We start from the raw sequence: 14044 nt of genomic DNA on the forward strand, positions 1-14044 counted from the left end.
TGGCAGACCAGGTTGGTGTGTTCCAGCTACGGGGGGTCACACTCTTAAGCCTTCATGGTAAGGTTTATTCAGGAGTTCTGGAGAGCAGTGTGTGTTGGTTAGTTGAAATTCAGATTCAGAAAGAGCAGTGTGGTTTTTGTCCTGGTCGTGAAACACTGGACCACCTCTGCAGCCTCAGCAGGTTCCTGAAGGGTGAATGGGATTTCTCCCAACCAGTCTTCAAGGGATTTGTGAACTTGGTCAAGACATTTGACCATTTCCCTCTGGGAATCGTGTGAGGGCTACTCCGGGAGTATGAGATACCAGGCCCTTTAATACGGACTGTTATGTCCCTGTATGACTAATGTCGGAGCTTGATGTGCGTTGCGGGCAGTAAATCGGGCAAGTTTCTGATGAGAATTGGACTCCACCAAGGTTGCCCTTTGACACCAAATTTGTTAACTTTTATGGACAGAATTTCTAGGTGCAGTCAAGGTGTTGAGGTGATCCATTTTGGTAGCTTTAGGACCGTGTCTCTGGAAGACCAAGGAATACGTTTGAGGCACCATGTTTCTCGGCTGGCCTGGGAATTGCCTATTGATTCCCCCAGAGGAACTGACCCAAGTGGCCAGGGAGAGGCAAGTTTGGTTCTCCATACTTAGGCTGCTGCCCCCATGAACAGACTCTGGATAAGTGGAAGAAAATGGATGGATAGATGAATGGATTGATGTCTTGACAGAGTTCTTTGCTTTTACCTATTATGAAATGTTCCTTGTGTGACACCTTGGTAAAAGACGCACTTTTATAAGCGATCAGTTCGGACTGAACTAGCTGATATTCAGTGGCACTGACAAGGAGCAGGATCGCTTTCTGATCACTGATAAATTTTCCATGCATTTTTTCCCCACCCTTCCTGCATATTTTTAATGCTTTTTCCCTGTGTCATTTCACACTTAGCTGAATTTCTGAACATATTTGTTTTGGTTTCTTTCTAACTATGGCTTACTTCGGTTATCACCAACACCTGGTGAATTTAACGTCAATAGCACTTTAAAAAATATGTTTCTCTTTTTAGCTGATGTATTAAAGTTAATTACGCAGAAACCAATGTTTTCAAGCCTTTATTTATGTTAACGATCGTTTTGTTAATAGTGAATGAAAACAATGGTTAAATGTATTTGTCTTTTTAGGAATGCTTGCATTATTTTCTGTTAGAAACAAAGTGTTTCTGTAAAAATAATTCAGATTTGTGTCTCATATTTCTTATAGCTAACCTTTCGGTAGCTCAATAATCTTGAACGATCTCAGTTGCTCGAATTACTTTTATTCAGTGAAGTCAATCATTTAATACCAGGAATCCATGATCCTCCTCAAGCTCATGAACCTCATGAATCAGGTGTTAATAAACAATCATGACAAAATTATCATAATTTTAAGATACTTTTATTCACCGGCATTAAACATATTTAATACCAGGAATCCATGATCCTCCTCATGCTCATGAACCTCATGCCTCCATATCCCATCTCCCTGAAGCTCCTGTACTCTCCAGGCCTCATGTACATCATCCTGCCTCTGTAGTGGGGGTGCTCGTACATCAGCCAGTGGCCATCCATCACATGGCAGGACATGCAGTCAGACATGCGGTAGCGATCCATGAAGGAGTCACAGTCATCCATACACTCATGCATGTGACCTCCAAAGTTCTCCCTCTCATAGATCCTCATTCTATAGGATCCCCGGTACTGTAAAAGGAATTGAATCAGAAAATTCAAAGGTTGGTTTCGGTATCATCACAGTTCAGGTCAATTTTACAAACCTGATGAGTTTCCAACCCACCATGGGAATCATACGACAAGATCTGATTGAACCACTCCAACCCATCATGCTCATGCAGTCACCGTACTCTCCCCTCCTGAAGAAGTACTGGTTTCCCATGTAGTTGGGGTGGTCATAAACCATAAAGCAGCCGCTCTCCACCCTGCAGGAGTGACACCTGCTCATGTAGGAGTGCATGTCAGCACAGTCGCTCATGCACTCATAGTGGCGACCCATAAAGTTCCTATCCTCGTAGAAAATGATCTGAGAAAGAAAGAATTGAACATTTGATACAATTGACAACATATAATTTATTAATCTCTTAAGGATTGCCTACCTTGCCCCTCATGTTCATGTTGGTGTTGGTCATGGTTGCTGCAGATGAGTGGTTGCTGTAGCTCCTGTTCTGCCTTCCTACCTGGTTTAACCCTTTCCTTTTATACCTGAGCAAATGTAAAGCACCACTGACTGCCCCTTTACAAAAGCCCTGAATCAGCAACATGCTCTAGAGCTTCACAGAATGCCGAGGTTATGTTTAGTTTTTTTTTTTTTTTGTCTTTGGTCTTTAGAAAGGCTTTTCTGTCATATATGAACAAGCAGCATTTTGAACTGTGCCTGTAACATGTCAATAGGCTGAATCATGTGACTGTTAAGAATAATGTGTTGATGTCTTGTATGTAAGGTATATGATGTTTCCTCAGTAGTCATCTAAAATTTACGTTTTACCATCACATTGAGAACACTGTAACAAAACATTTGATAATTTACATTAGTTGGAGAAAAGTATCTACTCATCAAAAATTAACATAATATAAAATATTTATTTGTTTATAAGAACTAAATGAACTAACAGTCAACCAGTGGGGTAAACGTTGATAAATAAATGCTAGACTAATTAAATCTTAGGCTTTGTCTTAATTTAAGTTGGCTACAATGACAATAAATCATTCTTTAGCTAATATTCTCATTATAGCCAACATAAGCTAACCCCATGGTTTACTTCTATAAAAGATGAGAATAAAAAAAATCACTAGACTTTTCAAATCCAAATCCTATATATCCATAAAGCACATTTAAAAACAAGTTTGCCAAAATGATGTACTAATATTAAAATTAATAAAATACACAAATATTTAAAGCATTCAAAAATAGAGCAGAGAAAACATAAGACCATTTCAAGCCACAACTAATAGTAGACAATGGGGAAAAAAATTGCTTTTAAAAGAGACTTAGACACGGAAAGCAAAGATGCATGGACAATGTCTAGAACTATTTTGTTCCAAAGTTTGGGAGCCATAACAGAAAAGACTCAATCTCTTTTCAACATCCACCTTGTTTTTGGATCGACTAAAAGAACATAGTTGGCTGATAAGGGCATGCAAAGAAAGATAAGGCTGGAGAAAATCCAACAACAACAAGGGAGAAAGACCATTCAAGCTTTTATAATGTAAGCTAACAATAAAATTTTCAATTAATTCTTTAGACAAACAGACTTCAGTTCTGTTACTGTATCAGGTTACAGTCCTTTGATGATGGTGCAATATTATAAACAGTAAAGAAGCTTGTTCTCAACTAGACTGCTTCGGCCCTGAGCCGAGTGCCTCTCTATTGCCTCTGGATCCGTGTTAATCCTAAATTAGCTGCCTACAGTCCAAGACTGTTCTAGTTTCAGCCCCAACCCAAATGCCTCCTTATTAGCTCTGGATCCCAGCACCAGAGTTTTAATCCCAAATTAGCTGCCTAAAGTTTTTTGAAGTCCAATATATCTTGGACTGCCTGCAGTCTGCAGGAGAAGCGGGACTGATGTGGGTTTTTTTTTACCCCCTAAGGTGCAGGGAGGTCGGGAAGCGTATCGATGGGGAAAAGGCAGACTGACATAAACCTTTTAAAACAACGGAAATAATTTCGGTATTCTGATTATTGAAATTTAAAAGTGCTGTGGTACTGTTGTTCTATCACACCCGTTTCATACCGGACCACTTACAGCAGTGTTTTTCAACCTTTTTTGAGCCAAGGTACATTATTTTAATTGAAAAAATCTCGAGGCACACCACCAACCAAAAATATAAACAAAGATACTCTGTAGCCGCCTATATTACATATATAGTCATTCTTATCAAAGACTCTTGAATAGGAATCAAATAAACACAAAAATGCATTTTTATCACATTTTACATTTCTTATTTCAAATTGCACTTAACACGTCCACTTCAAAAATACACCTGAATAGTGCCACAACACTGTGGTGTTAAATTTAAAAAAGTTGTAGAAAACTTCAAACTGTTTTACAAACTAACTAATCCACAAGCATTCTTTTAGCCGGAATACAGAAAATAATTCTTATTCTGAAAGAAGCAATAATATTTGGGAAACATTTCACTTCATATTCACTGTTACAATATGAAGAGTTGCATGTACAAAATGTCAATATCTGTATATTTTACCCACCTAGTGTGAAACCTGTGCATGTTTGGATGAAAACAGCTGATTTTCTGGCAGAAATTGAAGATAAAGCTCTTTCTCAACAGCTCTCAGTCTCTCTCTGGTTTTAGTTTTTATAATAGCCAGGCTGGAGAAGCTCACTTCACACAGATATGTTGTGGGACATGGACCCATGTTATTTCCAACCCAACTACTGCTGAGCTTCTCTGTCCTTTCCATCACTGTCGTCACAGTCTGGCTAGATACAATGCTCTCACCGCTACCTGTAACATTCATGCATCACCGATTCTCTTGTTGTAATGTAAAATGCTGTGTACCTACTGCCATCTAGTGGTAAGAAAATTACATGATTACGCCGCTAGTCACTGCTACAGCAGACACTCAAAGATGGCATTATTTGCAGATAATTCATTTTCAAAAAATCTTTTAAAATCAATTACCGTATTTTTTGGACTATAGAGCGCACCATACTAGCACCTTCAATTTTTTTTTGAAAAAAACAAAAACAAAAAACAAAACAAAACTGGAAGCTGCTCTCAGTTTTCCATAAGGACCCAGCAGAGGGCTGCGTCCTAATAAATCTGCTGCATATATTAAGGACGCAGCACTCCGTCTCCAAAGCCGAACCATGGTTTCGTTCACACCGAGCCCCCTGGTGGCTGAAGAGAAATACACAGCAAAGCCACATCGGGCTACAATCCGCATGGTTCAAAGCTTAGAAAAAAAGTAGCAGCTTATCGTCCGGAAAATACGGTACCGTAGGTGAAATTGAATAATTTCCACGGCACACCTGACGATCACTCACGGCACACTAGTGTGCCGCGGAACAGTGGTTGAAAAACACTGACTTACAGCACCCGTGTTAACGCTATAAAATGAACGCTCTCTAGCGTGGTATCACCCTTGGAGGGATTTCTTTATTTAAATTGGTTCATTTTTCAGAGTGATACAAAGTGAAGGTATCGTAATTTTAGTAATTACATGTTTATAAGAGCGATTTTCTGTTGTCCTTCCATGGAAGCGTGCAGCTTTCAAATGGAAATAAAACACTTTTAATATAAGTTGCTGCTTAACATGATCACAGAACTGCCAAAACATGTACAAAAATACCAGACAAAGTGAATCTCAGCAACGTCATCAGCCAGAGCACCTCTGAACTGATGCGGTGAAGCTACTAGCAGGAGAACGAAGCTGCACCAAGAAGCTACAAACACTGAATAGAAGGAGAGCTGCCATCGATACAGTTGCAGCCAAGCATAATTTAATGTTACACAACACAGTTTTACCAAGTTGCTCAAAGTCTAAACTGGTATTGTTGTGCATTTAAGGTGTAAAGTTTACCTTCGACCAAACGCCCCCCAAAGGAATCTCAGCGCCCCCCTTTTGTAAAAAATTTCGCCAGCGCCCCCTGCCGTCCTCTGAACGCCCTCTGGGGGGCGGTACCGCCCACATTGAGAACCGATAATCTAGAGTATTTCTGCTTCATCCTCTGTATCTAGAGATGATTGTACTCTCCCCTAGATCAGGCAGAGAAGAAATAGAAAACAGGATAGAAGATGGTTGGTAGGGTCTTTTAACAGGTGATACAGTAATGGCAGGGGTCAGGACAGAGGTGGGGATACAGAAGGCCAAGAAGCATTTTCTGTTCTGCCATCAGTTTCGTCCTTTCTGTTCACTCTTTGTTTGCATTCTGTATCCTTTTTTATTCAGTCATCCACCACTTAAAACATTTTTAATTTCTTTATGCAGCCTATAAATTCTTTACACAAATTCTCTTTACCCTTCTTAATTTATGTTCGTTATCCTTTTAGTATTTTGTCAACCTTAATATAAAGGAGCTGTACATTCTTTCAGGGACATATGCAAACTTGGAACCCATGAACGCAAACTTTCTTCTTTTAAAGAAGGAGATCTTATTCCTCTGAGAAGATCTTCTCCATAGCCCAGATAATCAGTTTATGCATTCACACTACTCCTATTAACTTTTAGCATGACCCTATTTTCCTCAAACAGAAAATGCCCCGATAACTCACGAGGTTCCCTTAACATGGGACTTAAAAGGATCCAGGATTAGTTGAACATATTGGCCTAAATGTGTAATTTTCCTATTACTCATAATTACTTAAAAAATGGACATCTTTTGTTATATTTTTCACCAATAGAGATCGTAATTTTTTCACCGATGGGTTGATGACCATAATGGTCCATTCTGTACTGGAGCCTACGGAGTAAACACAGGAAGGCTAACTTTACCCGAGTAGTTGTTTATCATATTGCGTTTGCCTGGTGTAATTTTAGATAATGCCACACTGTGTCACTATTGAGTGTAATTTAAAAAAAAAAAAAATTGAGGAGAATCTTTATAATTTCCCACATGAAAGAAAGGAGAGCCAGAGTGAAACACAACTTCTGAAGGACCTAATCTGGACCCTGCACATTTTTTCACAACACTTTGAGTCATTTATGCCAGCAGAAGTAACGAAGGCAATTGTTACCTTAACGAGCTAAAAATAAATTATATAGTCGCAGAACAACACAGAGACAGACAGGACAAACAGCCATGCACTCACACACTCATACATACCTAGGGAGCATTTAGAGAGAGGAATTAACCTGATAGTCATGTTTTTGGACTGTGGGAGGAAACTGGAGAACCCAGAGAGAACCCAGGCATGCACAGGGAGAACATGCAAACTCCATGCAGAAAGACCCCGGGCTGGGATTCTAACCCAGGACCTTCTTGCTGTAAGGCAACAGTGCTAATGACTAAATAGAGTCCACGTGTATGGAATCTAATCTTAGTACAAATCCAGCTGCTCTTTGATGCCTTGGAGGTTTGTTAAGAAAATATTGAGGACAAAACAGTATCATAAAAAAGTTTAAAGCAGGATTGGGCAATAAAAATACTTTCCAAACTTTGAACATCTCATTGTTCAATCCATCATCCGGTGATGAAAAGAGTATGGCACAACTGTAAGCCTTGAAACACCATGCACACTGTCAAATATGTTGCTGTTAGACGTTAGAGTGGTGTGGAGGTTCACCTTCCAACAAGACAACCACCCTAAGCATAATATCTGGGGATGCACTGGAATCGCCCAGTCAAAGTCCAGACCTAAACTCAAACAAGAATCTGTGGGAAGATCTGAAAAGTACTGTTCACAAACACTCTTTAGTCAGAGCAGCTGAATCTGACTGAGCTTAAGCTGTTTTTCAAAGAGGAATGGGCAAAAATTTCAGTCACTAGATGTGCAAATCTGGCAGAGACAAACCCTAAAAGACTTGCAGCTTGAATTCCAGCAAAAGGTGGAACACAGCGGAACGTCCTAATTAAACTCTAGTCTTATCAACTTTTTAAATAAATATAACATTAAGATGAGAACTGGTCAATGGGCACAATATATATATATTTCATTTTTTGTATGAAAATTAAATCTAATAAAGCAAGAGTGAGAGACAGAGTGGCTCAGCTTGCATTTAAACTGACTTGTCCTTACCCGTTCTAGCCCGTAGATTTGTGCCAGGTATAAAACTTTTTTAGAATATTGCAGTGTTTATAATGTAAACATTACATTTTAAAACTGTGTCAGTTTTAAAAGAAGTTAATTTTGTGCATTTCCCAGATTTCCTGATTTTGCATAAACGTCACAAAGTACATGTGACTAGAAATATTACACAAATCATATCACCAAAAGAAGATAATTTGACTCAACAAGATGGAACATTTTGAAACTTTAATTTACTTATTGTGTGTTTGTAACAAACACTTGTTTTTACATATCCACCATACGCCTCATGCTCATGAACCTGGTTCCTCCATATCCCATCTCCCTGAAGCTCCTGTACTCTCCAGGCCTCATGTACATCATCTTGCCTCTGTAGTGGGGCTGCTCGTACATCAGCCAGTGACCATCCATCACATGGCAGGACATGCAGTCAGACATGCGGTAGCGGTCCATGATGGAGTCACAGTCATCCATCAGCTCATACATCTGACCACCAAAGTTCTCCCTCTCGTAGATCCTCATCCTGTAGGATCCCCTGTACTGTTAAAAACACAACACATCACATTTAGGTTTTGTTTTTAATCCCTCAACATTCGCCTTAGAAATCCGCAGATGTTTTAAGTTTACCATGGGGATCATACGACAAGACCTGATGCAGTCTCTCATGCCCATCATGCTCATGTAGTCAGCATACTCGCCCCTTCTGAAAATATACTGGTTTCCCATGTAGTTGGGACGATCATAGCCAATAAAGCAGCCGCTCTCCACTCTGCAGGAGTGACACCTGCTCAGGAAGGAGGACATGTCGGCACAGTCGCTCATGCACTCATAGGAGCGTCCTTGGAAGTTTCTGTCCTCATAAAAAATTATCTAGGAAGAAGTGAATTGATATTAACAACTTTAAATAAGATATGGAAAGTTTCATAAATGGCACACAGTAGAAAAAAGGCAAGTGTGCTTACCTTCCCCATAGTTGTGGCGGGAATGTCGATTCTTGTGAGAATGGAGTTGAGCTACACTAGCGGCTGTACTGTTTTAACTGCTACTTTTATACCTGATCTAACTCAAAGAATCTGTGGCTCTCATTGTATAAATCCCTGACTCAGCATCATGGTATGGAGGCCTATAGAGTGCAAAGGGTTATTTGGCACATATCCATGTGACACAATCCCCTAGAAGACTTATGTAAGTCAACACAATGAGGACATTTGAAGCGACAATACGTAGTGACAGACAATAATCCCTTTATCACGTTTCAAAACACACTGTATGGGCCTACCACTGTTATATGAACAGTTTGAAGGCATGCAGATTCCTTTGTGTAATCACAACAGTTCAACATGCCAGTATGCTATGTACATTGCTTTGAACAAAGCTTTTACAGCTGTTTGTAGAAACCTGAATTGTAAATTTTTTAGGAAGATGTTACATACCGACAGCCAATTAGGAGCCAAGTTGTGTGTTGGATGTATTTTGTTCTTCTTTAAGAGATTTTGTAAATCTCAAAATTAAAAATTTACACTTTGTTGTGTTTTGGTGGAAATTTATCAAGTGTAATAATTAGTATGTAACTTGTTTAGCCCTTATTTTTTAATATTAATCCATCCATCCGGCATTTTATGCCGCTTATCCAGGGTCGGGTCGTGGGGGCAGCAGCTTCAGAAGGGAGGCCCAGATTTCTCTCTCCCCAGCCACTTCTTCCAGCTCCTCCGGGAGAACCCCAAGGCGTTCCCAGGCCAGCCGAGAGACATAGTCCCTCCAGCGTGTCCTGGGTCTGCCCCGGGTCCTCCTCCCTGTGGGACGTGCCCAGAACACCTCACCAGGGAGGCGTCCAGGAGGCATCCTGACCAGATGCCCGAGCCACCTCAACTGGCTCCTCTTGATATGGAGGAGCAGCTGCTCTACTCTGAGTCCCTCCCGGATGACCGAGCTTCTCACCCTATCTCTAAGGGAGAGCCCAGCCACCCTGCAAAGGAAATCCATTTCGGCCGCTTGTATCCGTGATCTCGTTCTTTCGGTCATGACCCAAAGCTCATGACCATAGATAAGGGTAGGAACGTAGATCAAGCTTCGCTTTTTGACTCAGCTCACTCTTCACCACGACGGACCGGTACAGCGCCCACTTCACGACAGACGCTGCCCCAATCTGCCTGTCGATCTCCCGCTCCCCTCTTCCCCCATTCGTGAACAAGATCCCCAGATTCTTGAACTCCTCCACTTGAGGCAGGATGACCCCCCTGACCCAGAGAAGGCACTCTACCCTTTTCCGGCTCAAGACCATGGCCTCGGATTTGGAGGCACTGAGCCTCATCCTGGCCACAAACCGCTCCAGTGAGAGCTGCATATCACTGATGAAGCCAACAGGACCACATCATCTGCAAAAAGCAGAGATGTGATCCTAAGGCCACCAAAACGGATCCCCTCAACACCTCGGCTGCGCCTAGAAATTCTGTCCATGAAAGTAATGAACAGAATCGGTGACAAAGGGCAGCCTTGGTGGAGTCCAACTCTCACCGGAAACGAGCCCGACTTACTGCCGGCAATGCGGACCAGACTCTGACACCGGTCATACAGGGACCTGACAGCCCGTATCAAAGGGCCCGGTACCCCATACTCCCGGAGAACCCTCCACCTGGCCCCCCTGGGGACTCTGTCGAACGCCTTCTCCAAGTCCACAAAACACATGTAGACTGGTTGGGCGAACTCCCATGCACCCTCCAGGACCCTGCTGAGGGTGTAGAGCTGGTCCAGTGTTCCACGACCAGGATGAAAACCACACTGCTCTTCCTGAATCCTTAATCCATCATAGAAAATACTAATAAGACCTGGTACCCATCTATAAAAACATTTTGGTAAAACAACTGACAGGTAGTTCTTGACTAGAAAAATGAAAAGGTGACTATTCAAAAATGTGACTATTAAGGCAGGTATAGCAGAACGGTGTCCAATATATCAAAATCAATATGGAATAGCCCAAGCAACAGAAGACTATTTGATAGGAGTTTCACAGTGAAATTAAGAGTCAGCCAAAATTGTACACTAGAGAACTGGAATGGCTACCCTTCAGGATTTGTGATAATGGGATGAATGTTTTCATCCAAAAACACAGAATGGAAGAATAATTAGATGTTTATATAAATACTTAAATGTCAATGAAGGAAGTAACAGAAGTAAATTGTATGACGCTATTTTGTGATGCTATGTTCACATCAACAATACTGACAACATTTTTAGTTAATCAGAATGGTTTTATTTAGTGGCACTGAGCAATAAACGTTTAATACCAGGAATCCATGATCCTCCTCATGCTCATGAACCTCATGCCTCCATATCCCATCTCCCTGAAACTCCTGTACTCTCCAGGCCTCATGTACATCATCCTCCCTCTGTAGTGGGGGTGCTCGTACATCAGCCAGTGGCCATCCATCACATGGCAGGACATGCAGTCAGACATGCGGTAGCGATCCATGAAGGAATCACAGTCGTCCATGCACTCATGCATCTGACCACCGAAGTTCTCCCTCTCATAGATCCTCATCCTGTAGGATCCCCTGTACTGTAAAAGGATTGAAATACAAATTTTAATAACTAATGTCCCTATGTTCATAGTTGAGATTAGCTTTAAATTCTAACCCACCATGGGGACCATACGACAAGACCTGATGCAGTCCCTCCAGCCCATCATGCTCATGTAGTCACCGTACTCTCCCCTCCTGAAGAAGTACTGGTTTCCCATGTAGTTGGGGCGGTCATAGACCATGAAGCAGCCGCTCTCCACCCTGCAGGAGTGACACCTGCTCATGTAGGAGGACATGTCAGCACAGTCGCTCATGCACTCATAGTGGCGACCCATAAAGTTTCTATCCTCGTAGAAGATGATCTGGAAAAGAGTGAAATAACATCAGTACTGTAAACTCAATGCTAGTTAAAGAATCATTTGCATAAAAATAAATAATCCATAGGAAAATGACTTGAGTGACCAGAAGTAAAATAATTATTTGCATTTTAAGAAAGGACTGTGCACCTTGCCCCTCATGTTCATGTCGGTGTTGCTCATGTTGGCTGCAGATGAGTGGTGGCTGTTGCTCCTGTACTGACTTCCTACCTGGTTAACTCTTTGCTTTTATACCTGAGCAAATGTAAAGAGTAAGTGGCCCCCTTTTATGGAAATGCTAACTCAGTAACTTACCATAGAGCTGCACAGTACGCCGAGGTTACATGCCTGTTTTTTGTCATTAGCCTTTAGAAAAACCTGTCGGTCATATATGAACACATAGCACTTTAAACAGTGCTTTGAACATCGGAATTAGGCATGTGACTGTAAAGAATTTGTAATGCCTTTTATTTTTAGTGTTTATGTAGGTAGACTTTTTTTAAACTCAGAAACTCAGAAACATATTTTTGGGTTTGTACTATACCGTATCATGTATTATGTAATATGCTCTAGAGGCACATATTTACTTTATGTCTGGCAAATATTGTCTTGGGTAATTAGAAAAAAAAGCCATTATGTTATTTTCATCTCATTGTACACACTTTCAAGTTCAAGCCAGTATCTTGAATAATTTCAATGGCATTTAACATGGTTGAATAAAGTTCAATTGCCATATCATGGCAGCATTTGTAACGTAGATTAGAAGTAGGATTTTAGTGTTTTATACATATATATATATGTATGTAACATAGTAATATTCTATATGTGTCTCTGAAGGTTCAGGTGTGAGTCCATAACTCATTCCATATATAGGGTTAGGCTCCAGACAGATAGCCATAGTAGCTGGAGCTTGTGTTGACAATTGATCATTCCCAGTTGAATCTAAAAAACATGATAAAATAACTTCTGTTTTGTTATATCAACACAGCAGGAAGAGCTAAACTGATTTATGTTTTTTTGTTTTTGTTTTTATGATTTAGTTGATATATTGTCATTTTGTGTACATTTGTTTTGATTGGACATAGCATTCATCCATCCATCCATTTTCTTTACACCCTTATCCCTTAGTTGGTCGGGAGGGTTGCTGGTGCCTCTCCAGCTATCGTTCCGGGCGAGAGGCGGGGTCACCCTGGACAAGTCGCCAGTCTGTCACAGGGACACAGCATTCATAGTACTGAATTTCTTGTTGACGTGCTGATCAACCCTCTACTTTTATAACGTTCTTTGTAATGAAATTGTCAAATTCATTACAGGCTCTGTTTGTGTGGAGTTCAGATGCTACAGTCACAGGACGGATTGTCTACTGTGGCAAAGACTCAAGGATTGTTGATGTCTTTTTTAATGATTTCAGCTTAGAATTTTTCTCCTTGCTTGTTTCAGTGTTAAGGGAGACATATCATGCAAAATCTACTTTTTTTTAGTATTTTGAGTTTTTATAAGTATAAAAATTTTTTATTTATTGCCCCTGGTGCGCTTTGGTGTTTTTATATTCTTTTTCAGTTACATTTTTCAGTCTGTTCATTTTTCTCTATAATGTTTTCTTGTCTTTGACGTCAGTGCATTTGCTATGGAACTGCTACATATTGTCTTGACTTCCTGCTAATCCGCCATTTTTTTCCTCGCAGCATTTTTGTAGCTCAAGTTCAGTTATGCCGAAGTTGCAAGGCAGCAAATCAAAATGTTGGGTTCTAGCGTGTATTGATGCACACAATTCCTTACATCATCCACGGACGTTGAAGCCCCTTCGAAGTGTCTGGATACACTTTATTTTTCTCTGGAATGTACCCACCAAAGTGGGAAAAGTCTGTTTACGCAGACCACTTAAGGACGAGTGCTTCAACCACCTCCAGCATTATTAAGAGAGGTTTCCCAAAAGAGTTTGTCTGACCGAGGGGTGAGTTCCTTCTCTTTACGGAAACTAGGGACACAACAAACCAGAAAGCTGTTAATAAAATGACAAAAGCTTCTTTTAGTCATGAATTTTGTGTGTTGATGATGAGGTCCTAACCATTGGTTTGATAGTGGGATTGAGCCTTCTGCTTCTGTTAGCTCTGTGTGCTAGTTTTTAGCTGTCTTCTTGAGGATATAACTGTATTGCATGTTTTGGATATGATGTTATTATTTTATCCAAATGCATTCAAGAACTTCTTAATTATGTCAAGGCTTTGTTTACTTCATTCACATTGTGGTAACATTAATATTTTTACAGGTATCTGAGATGTATGAACACTATAGTTAAACTACGCTCCATATGATAGATAGTTGGCTTGGATGGAGATTGTGTAAATACAGTAATAACACCATAGAAATGCAGTCATTTAAAGACGCGGTTCGGCAGGTTCGTCTTCTTCATTCTCCTGCTCTT

The 14044-nt window shown here is 40.6% G+C and overlaps 3 protein-coding genes across 3 annotated transcripts; all 3 read right to left on the bottom strand.

The window, feature by feature from the left end:
• Positions 1–1406: 1406 nt before the first annotated feature.
• LOC103482054 (gamma-crystallin M2-like) lies at positions 1407–2244 on the bottom strand. The gene is made up of 3 exons (XM_008437969.3): positions 2135–2244; positions 1819–2061; positions 1407–1724 (listed from the first exon to the last, which is right to left on the bottom strand). Exons 1-3 carry the CDS (start codon positions 2165–2167, stop codon positions 1446–1448), a joined length of 555 nt encoding a protein of 184 aa, XP_008436191.1. The 5' UTR covers positions 2168–2244; the 3' UTR covers positions 1407–1445.
• Positions 2245–7956: 5712 nt separating this feature from the next.
• Positions 7957–8815, bottom strand: LOC103482069 (gamma-crystallin M3-like). The gene is made up of 3 exons (XM_008437989.1): positions 8708–8815; positions 8373–8615; positions 7957–8285 (listed from the first exon to the last, which is right to left on the bottom strand). The coding sequence occupies exons 1-3, from the start codon at positions 8714–8716 to the stop codon at positions 8013–8015; spliced, it is 525 nt and encodes a 174-aa protein (XP_008436211.1). The 5' UTR covers positions 8717–8815; the 3' UTR covers positions 7957–8012.
• A 2157-nt stretch (positions 8816–10972) lies between these two features.
• LOC145547525 (gamma-crystallin M2-like) lies at positions 10973–11872 on the bottom strand. Its single transcript, XM_008396830.3, has 3 exons — positions 11770–11872; positions 11383–11625; positions 10973–11301 (listed from the first exon to the last, which is right to left on the bottom strand). The coding sequence occupies exons 1-3, from the start codon at positions 11800–11802 to the stop codon at positions 11023–11025; spliced, it is 555 nt and encodes a 184-aa protein (XP_008395052.2). The 5' UTR covers positions 11803–11872; the 3' UTR covers positions 10973–11022.
• Between the last annotated feature and the right edge of the window lie 2172 nt (positions 11873–14044).

Source organism: Poecilia reticulata, chromosome 2 (genome assembly GCF_904066995.2).
Source record: "Poecilia reticulata chromosome 2, P_reticulata-male-v2, whole genome shotgun sequence".
In the NCBI taxonomy this organism is placed as follows: domain Eukaryota; kingdom Metazoa; phylum Chordata; class Actinopteri; order Cyprinodontiformes; family Poeciliidae; genus Poecilia; species Poecilia reticulata.

Excerpts from the sequence above, each read along its gene's own strand:
- LOC103482054 (XM_008437969.3), bottom strand. The coding sequence starts at position 2,167 with ATGACCAACACCAACATGAACATGAGGGGCAAG. Across the intron at positions 2,062-2,134 it reads ACATGAACATGAGGGGCAAG|ATCATTTTCTACGAGGATAG; the intron begins GTAGGCAATCCT and ends TTTCTTTCTCAG. Across the intron at positions 1,725-1,818 it reads CTTGTCGTATGATTCCCATG|TACCGGGGATCCTATAGAAT; the intron begins GTGGGTTGGAAA and ends TTCCTTTTACAG.
- LOC145547525 (XM_008396830.3), bottom strand. The coding sequence starts at position 11,802 with ATGAGCAACACCGACATGAACATGAGGGGCAAG. Across the intron at positions 11,626-11,769 it reads ACATGAACATGAGGGGCAAG|ATCATCTTCTACGAGGATAG; the intron begins GTGCACAGTCCT and ends ACTCTTTTCCAG. Across the intron at positions 11,302-11,382 it reads CTTGTCGTATGGTCCCCATG|TACAGGGGATCCTACAGGAT; the intron begins GTGGGTTAGAAT and ends ATCCTTTTACAG.
- LOC103482069 (XM_008437989.1), bottom strand. Across the intron at positions 8,286-8,372 it reads CTTGTCGTATGATCCCCATG|TACAGGGGATCCTACAGGAT; the intron begins GTAAACTTAAAA and ends TGTTTTTAACAG.